The sequence below is a fragment of the Limulus polyphemus genome, unplaced genomic scaffold, assembly GCF_000517525.1.
Source record: "Limulus polyphemus unplaced genomic scaffold, Limulus_polyphemus-2.1.2 Scaffold503, whole genome shotgun sequence".
Lineage (NCBI taxonomy): Eukaryota > Metazoa > Arthropoda > Merostomata > Xiphosura > Limulidae > Limulus > Limulus polyphemus.
Genome location: NW_013666113.1, coordinates 513415 through 522143, shown reverse-complemented (window position 1 = coordinate 522143; position 8729 = coordinate 513415). Strand labels below are relative to the sequence as shown.

Here is an 8729-nt window from a genome sequence, read left to right as displayed (position 1 = left end):
TGTATATATGTGCGTAATATATCGTAACCAATACTTCGAATGGTCAGTTTTTCGCTTTGGAATTCAATAGGGTGATTTTTCAGTGCGTGAATTATTTGGAATCCTAGTTGATCCCTACTATTAAGTACTGCTGTACTCAATAATGAAGATTTTGGCTCAAAACTTACAATTTAAAGTAAAGTAGCTATATATCTGATGGATTCAGAAGAAGACAAAAGCTGAATAAGAAAATGTAATTATTAAATTTGTGGCATAGGTACAAACTTATTAAAAAGTCTTTAAAGATATGAATAAAAAACCAACAACATTGCACCATAATGATCTAGTAAAGTTAAATATACTACAAGTAACAGTTTTTACATTTTGTTCCTATACTTTCTTGAATTATTTAAGGAAGTGATGAAAAATTACATATTTTCTTACCTAAAGATGTCGGATGAGGTAAAACACCAACAGCTCCACCACCTATATCCAAACCATGTTGCTGAATGTCTCTGATGTGACTAGGACGACGAATCCCACTGTTTAGATCTTTAATTCTTTTTATGGCTAACATAATCTTTTTCTGATGTCCTGAAAGTCCACAAAATTGAAAAAAAAAAGACGTCTGATCTCCAGTGATTTTAAAAAACTATAATTTCTACTGAATTTTTTATACTAAAAGCAGATAGGATAGTTTTCAATTCTGTTTCACACTTAAGCTTCTCCAGCTTGTGTATGAAAGCACATTTAGCTAATATAATACTAAACTGACAAACAACGATTATAAGAATAATGAAGTGGTTTAGTTTGGGTGGGTGGGGGATACTGTCTTCTTCAGGTATCAGTGGTCTGTCAAAACATGTAGTACGTACCCCCAAAAATATACCAATTCATTATATTTATAATCATTGTTTGTCAATTTAATATTATTTCTCCAGCTTATTGCAATATTAAAAATTTTAAGATCAAAATGAGACATACTTTTAAATTTTAAGTCACTGAATTTAACCTAGATTTACCTTCTTATATTCCTGAGATAACAAACTCAACAACAACACCAAAAATCTGTCTCATATACCAATTCCTTGTCAGTTGTAGGTATAACCTACTTATATCTGACAATAAAATTTACTAATGTAGATTAAAGGTATATCTTTTGACAATGTTATTTAAATTTATATTTGCTGCAATAATTTAATCTCTACCCTAAAGCCTTCGATGGGCAACTGTACAATGTATAAGTCATTAAAGGTACTGGGTAAAGGGACCGAAAGCTCATAGTATCTAAATTTTAAAGACATTAAAAGTTAATTCAATCCAGGTTTTTTTCTTACATATCATTATTGAAGTCTTAAAGAAAAAGAACATAAGACAGATTGTACTAAACCAATTCCTTCTCGGAGTACATTAAAGCAACAAACATATTAAATCTAGTTTTCAAAATGCAACAAGAAGAGAATGCACTAAACCTTACCAAGTTTCTGAATACCAATTTCCTCCAGATCCTCCCATGTTAATTCTGTGACCCGGTCAACAGAATTATAACCTTGGTGACAAAGGGTTTCATAATACTCCTCCAATCTGAGTAACTGAAGCCATTGTAATAATGTATCCTACCAAAGAAAGAATATTTAGAACATGCAACTGTGTCCACGATGCAGTAGTGTACGATAGCTTATCATGATCAACATTCAGATTCATTGTATATAACTACTATTAACATAGGTTTAATAACTTAAAAAAGAATTGCAAAAAATGTTTTTAATTTCACTCCTACAGAAGTTTTTTATTTTATAAAAATATATTTACCCATTTCTCTTATGTTTTTGAAAATGTTTTCTTTTCCTACATACTCTTAGAAAAAAATCACACAATGAATATTAACATTTTCACTATTGCTCTGTATTTGGAATATTTTTTTCCATAGTAATTATGTGACTTTACAAAGATGTGAGAAGCTTGAACATCATTGCTTGATTGGACAGTGATTTTTATACAATGATCTTACCTATTAAATAGAATTCAGTAAGAAAATTTTAAAAAAACTGTTGTTAAACTGAAATATAATGAACCAATTATATGGTTATTAATTTTGATATATACAACTGTTTTCTTTGTCTTCAGTGTCTATGTAGCACATACAATTATCTATTCCATAATTTTACATCATACTTATTGATGCTGGCTCAAGACTGTAGAAAAGCCAAATTTTGTATAAACAACAACTTATGTCCATATCCATTTGCTTTCATTTATCAATTTTATATTTATGTTTAGCTAAAAGTTTTTTTTAATGAAACTAGTATACAACAGAGTAGATATTATTTTCTTGGCACTTGTGTATAATTTAAAAATAATAAATAAATAACACACAACATTAAGATCAATACACAATTTAAAATATTTTTAAATTCAGACCAATCTATGGCCTCTAAAATGTGGACATGTTTTGACGTTTTCCACATCATCATCATCATCAGGAATGAACTTGCAATACATAAGTGTCATATTTATTCCTTCTTAGCTAGGTTATGTGACCTGTATTTAAGTTTACATTTCTGCATAAATTTCAGAGGAGGTCCTGCCACATTCTTACACAGATATTCACTTGATCTTCATCTCTATTTAATAAGTTGTGATCTTTTTTAAAATTTTATCATTTCTAAAGACATGGTAACAAGGCATTAACAGTATTTGCAAGCTATTTGAATAGCATAGAACATTCTATACAATTTACCTATGAAATTGAGAAAAATAATAGTTTGCCTTTTTTAAATGTATTGGTAAAAAGGAATGAACAAGGGAATTTAGAAATATATATATATCTCTCAGAAACCTTTTTCTGATCTTATGCCACCACACCTGGAATCACGTCATATTGAAACACAATTTTACACTTATGTTAACGTAATTTTGAAGATATGTACAAAACAAGAGGACTTAAAAAATGAGCAGTTACTAATGAAATATCTAGATTTTGAAAGATGATTTAACCAAACTATTACAGATAGGGCAGTTAAGAAATTCACTGATGTAGTAATAATGGATCATGGTATTACCTTATGGTAAAATTAAAAAGGAATGTTTAGTATTGTCATATGTTTAACTTCTAGTTTATTTGGTGCTTAAAAAATAACAAATATTTTAATCTATATTTAAACCAATGAATAAATTAAAACAAATTTTAGGTAATACTAAAGATAATTGCAGTTAACGGAATTTATAAGATTGAATGTGAATGTGGAAGTGTTTATATTGGACAGACAAAGCTTAATTTAAAATATCGTTTAGCAGAACATAAGGAATGTGTAAGAAATAAAAGGACTGAAAATTCGACCATAGTAGAACATGTACAAAAAACAGAACATAAGATATTATGGGGAAAATCAGTAATACCGACTCAACCAAAGGATATTAGAGCCAATAATATTCGCGAATCCTTAGAAATAATAAAATTTTAAAGAAGATCATGAATTATTAAATAGAGAGGGAGTTCCTTGGAATATCTGTATAAAAATGTGGCAGGACCTCCTCTGAGATTTATGCAGAAATCGAAACTTACACACAGGTCACATGACCAATTAAGAAGGAATAAATATGACACTCAAGTCTTGCAAGTTTACTCCTGATGATATTGTAGTAAACGTCGGAACATGTAGAGTCCACATTATAGAAGCCGTAGATTGGCTTGAATTAAAAAATGTTTTTAATTGTGTTTCGACTTTAACTTATCCTATATATGTATTTGTATAGCAATGAAAAAACACAAAAGCCTCAATACAATAAATTTTTACTTGAAAAAGAACAACAACTTACAGGTTTGTACTCTGGTAGACAATCTGATATATGTAATCTGTCAATTTCAGCTTTAAGCCTGCGACGGTGAGTGGGTTTCTTGATGCCTATGGCTGTTAAATCCTAAAAAAACATGACCAATAAGAGATACTCCAACAATAAGCCATGGTGATGATAAAAGAGTCTTAGCTTAAATTTAATTTTTCAGAATATATATATACATATATAAACAGTGGATATTCAGTATCATTCCAACATTCTTTGCTCTTCACAGCTTTATTGAGCTACTAACTTCATTCACATGGACATATTTTGCACAACAGATATTAACAATGTTTCACAAAAACCACCAAACCTTTAGAACAAACAAGCTAATGACCATGGTCATACATGTAAACAAGCTGATGACCATGGTTACACATGTAAACAAGCTGATGACCATGGTCACACATGTAAACAAGCCGATGACCATGGTCACACATGTAATTCTGTCTTTCTAAGCTTTACAAGTAAGGTGACAATGATGACCATGGTCATACATGTAATTCTGTCTTTCTAAGCTTTACAAGTAAGGTGACAATAGTATTCTTCATACAAGTTAACAAGCTCAACCCAGTGGTTAGCATGCTGGACTGTCAACCCAAGGTTCCTTAGTTCATCTCCCATTATACTTTGAGGCTGTGATATATTTTAAGAGTGATGGTCAAATCACATTATTTGATTCGATTAGAGTAGTCAATAAGTTAGCAATGGAAGGTGTTGACCAGCTGCCATCCCTCTAGTGCAGTATTTCTTAGCCACCAGTCTGCAAACCAGCACTAGTCTGTGAGATTTTACAAAAACAATGAAACAAAAATTGATAGAATATTCATAAGTAAATCATAATGATTTTCCATTGTATTTGCATTTTATTGGTCTATGACAGTCTAGGTGGGTGGCGAGCTGGAGTATCATTTTAAAATTATTGTACAGTAAATTGATGGCTATGATCCTACATAGAAATTGTTACTAACTTTTACAAGTTTCACATAAAAAAACCTTAAGCATTTTCCTTACTCCAACTCACAGTAAGATAATCCTGATTCCAACACTTGGGAAGTTATTACCGTTACCACATAACATTAGACGTCAAAAAATAACAATAAAAAAAAGGAAAGACATTCAACTTGTACCTTTTATTTATGTTGACGTGAACAGAGAGTTATCATCTGATATTCATCACAGAAATCCGAAAGAAATGGGCTGGATAAACCTCCTCGAGGAGAACCACCACTGTGGAATCCGTTATCATCCCTGAAGCAGGCTTTGGCATAATGCCAATAATCTACACGCAAACGTTTGTTAATCGGCACAAAAAGAAATTAAATGGAAACACAACAGAAATGACTACTACCACCAGGAGAAAACGTAGCTGACGGGGCGGAAAGCCTCGTTTTCTTTGGATTAAACGAATTGACATAATCAATAAATCTCAAGTACCTTTAAGGATGATGAATTGTTTTTTACCATGATGGGGAGGCCGGAAGATAGCACAAGCAAACGTCCGATTTGTTTGTTTTACCCTAAAAACGCTACAATAAAGGGGTTACTAAGACAAATAAGGTGCTGTTCGTCAGAGGGCGATTTATTCGCTAGTAAGTTACTAAAACAAAAGAAACTATACAGCGTAGGATTACGTGGCAGCAAAACACCACTTCAATCCTGTTGGAGATTACGCAGGTTTCAAATTGAAATAATAATAAAAGCCACTGATGACGTACAGCCCTCTATCGGATAACTATAGACATTTCTACGGATACAGGAAAGTCCTTTTCTAATCCGCAACAACTCTTTATTTTGATTTCCTGCGATTTCCGGTTTATATCTCAGTGTTCAATGTAACATGTTTTGTTTTTTATAGTTATATGTAAATATACTTGACAGGCTTATTATAGCAGTTGCGTGACTAACTACACGCCATTTTTAAGTGCAGATTATTAATTGGTGAAAGAAGTCGAAGGTCATAAACATATGTTTTATTCTTTTAAAGGTGATTTCTCAAAGAAATGTAAAACATTTCATAGTTAGCTGTGATGTTGTAAGAGTGTCAATAACACCGATAAATCGAAAGGCTTCACTGAGCAAAAGAAACTGGGAAAAGTTGTATTCAGAAATTATATATGAATTGAAAGCCTTGCCTCGCAGTGGGTGAGTGGTGAGTCTGAGGTCTTATAACGCTGTTTCTACACACGGGATGGACAGAGCATAGACAGTTCATTGAGCAGCTTTGCGCTTAACAACAAACAAACAGATTCCTGACTTTAAACCTTAAATCGATATTTACACGTCAATTTTAGGCTTCGAATCGAGAATAAATATCTCTACTTCACGCATAAAGTTTTGACCTGCTGACTTTGTGTTGAATTTCCTATCATTATTTTAACTTTTTAAAAAGAATAGGTGTAGGAAGATATATATATATATTGGTTCCCGTGTACTTGTAGAAACAGGACGTTCTCTACTTTTGAAACATGGCTTTGGGAGAGTAATCTCGATATCAGACACCAATCATGACCGTCCTAATCACTACTTCGAGCAGTACCACAGATGATAGTCAACGCTAACTTAGAGCGAGGCTACCTTTGCAATTGTCACTGTCTGTTTCCGATAATTTCTTCTGATTGCGAGTGGCTTTGGATTTAAAATAACGGTTTTCTTTCATTCCCAGTTGAGAATCTAAAGCCGAAATATAACTCTTAGTTTGAACCTTCTTTCGTTTTTTTTTTCCCTGTCGACTAGCATTTCCAGAGTTTTTGCTGTTTAATTATTAAGTTTAGTTTGGTTCCAATCGCATTATATTTGGCGCTTTACATTCAATTAAAGTTCCGTTTATTTTGCACACTTAACAAAATATATTAAGTAGTAAGATTTTTCTGTGGAAGTTTATAACATTTCATAGTTCATTTACTTTTCATACACAAGACTATGTCGATAGTTTAATACTTCGGGACGAAAGCTGTTTCAATCTTACGATTGGCAAAGAACAGATCAAGAACAGACAGACAGTGATAGCGAAACAATACTGTAACAACTCAAGTCCACGGTCACATTATTATTACTTCCTTTCTGCGTATTGTTTCTGTTTCGGTTGCCGTGGACTTGAGTTGTTACAGTATTGTTTCGCTATCACTGTCTGTCTGTTCTTGATCACATTATTATTACTTCCTTTCTGCGTATTGTTTATGTTTTGGTTGCGTTATCACTGTCTGTTTTGTTTAGTTGATATCAATTGTGTTCTTGATCACATTATTATTACTTCCTTTCTGCGTATTGTTTCTGTTTTGGTTGACGTGGACTTGAGTTGTTACAGTATTGTTTCGTTATCACTGTTTGTCTGTTCTTGATAACAATACCGTAACAACTCGAGTCCACGTCAACCAAAACAGAGACAATACGCAGAAAGGAAGTAATAATAATTTGATCAAGAACACAATTGATATCAACTAAACAAAACAGACAGTGATAACGAAACAATACTGTAACACCTCAAGTCCGTGTCAACCAAAACAGAAACAATACTGTATGTTTGCAGATATTTTTCAGATAAAAACATGCTAAACAAGAGAGGATGTGACAGCTTGTTTCACCGATGAAAACAACGGACAATATACATTGAAATATTAAATTAAACAACACTCCAAGTACTAAAAAAAAGGACATGTTCTGAATCAATAAAATTTAGTGCCTCCATGGGTTTGATAGTTTTTAGAATTTTTGCACAAAAGGCTTTCTGAGCATAGCCCGCTCTCATTTTAAACTGACAGACAAGGTTTTTCTGTTGGTTTGTTGTTAAGCGCAAAGCTACGCGATGGGCAATCTGGGCTGTGCCCACCGCGGGCATCTAAACCTGATTTTTAGCCCTCGACTTACAGCTGAGCCACCAGAAGCCAGACTAGAAGAAAGGAAACTAGTCGATCCCCTCACCGCCAACTCGTGGGATAGTCTTGTGAGGCCTTTTAATTCGATTTAAAACATCACAGCCCTAAAGTGAGGAGCGCGATTTTATTTATTTTATGGCAGTAAATGGAGGCAAGCCACGGAACCTCAGATTCATAGTCCGATACAATAACCACTGGGCCATGGTTAGCCCACAAGGAAGGTAGCTAGTCAACAGAGCCAACCGCTAACTCTTGCCTAAACGAAAATTGAGATTTGATGCCACTCTTATATCGCACCATTACCCAAAATTAGGAGTATCTTTTTTGTGGCAATGGGCGATCCCTTGAGTTCACAGTCGACACGTGCTAATCAGGCTACGCCCGATCCATTCGTACGGACTTATAAGAAACGTTTTAGCAATTCACCCAGTGTCAATATCAGGCAGAAGAAAAGAGAGGTACTAGGAAGCTTAAAGAATAAGAGCCTCACGACAAAATACCAACACTGTAGAAAGCTTGTGTTAAAAATAACAAATCATTGTGGGCCAATAAAACAGCAAAATACTGGTGAACAGCCTTTTTGTTGAACTTTCGGCATGGCCAGGTGGTTAGGGCGCTCGACTCGCAAGCTAAGGGTCGCGGGTTCAAATCCTCTTCCCACAGAACATGCTCGCCCTTTCAGCCGTGGGGGCGTTATAATGTGATGGTCAATCCCACTATTCGTTGGTAAAAGAGTGGCCCCAAGAGTTGGCGGTGAGTGGTGATGACTAGCCGCCTTCCCTCTTGTCCTTCACTGCTAAATTAGGGACGGCTAGCGCAGATAGTCTTCGTATAGCTTTGCACGAAATTCAAAACAAACCTGTTGAACTTTATACAATCTGCATACATATAATAAAAATGTGACTTCACAACACAAAAATGTATTTAACTAGACACAATTTTGAATTGAAAATCGCACGTCATCTGTGTTGTTAGAAAACACGCAAAACTTGTGTTTTATATTGTTAGAACAATCAGTTCAATTCTGTTATTGTT

At 33.8% G+C, this 8729-nt stretch overlaps 1 protein-coding gene across 3 annotated transcripts in view; it reads right to left on the bottom strand.

The window, feature by feature from the left end:
• Positions 1 to 8729, bottom strand: part of LOC106458713 (caskin-2-like) — a 75046-nt gene that overhangs the window by 9275 nt on the left and 57042 nt on the right. For all 3 annotated transcript variants that reach the window (XM_022384984.1, XM_022384986.1, XM_013918255.2), the window contains 3 exons: positions 3799 to 3900; positions 1457 to 1595; positions 424 to 573 (listed from right to left, as the gene is read on the bottom strand). In XM_022384984.1, coding sequence (XP_022240692.1) covers positions 424 to 573; positions 1457 to 1595; positions 3799 to 3900 — 391 coding nt within the window. The remainder of the gene's footprint in view (positions 1 to 423; positions 574 to 1456; positions 1596 to 3798; positions 3901 to 8729) is intronic.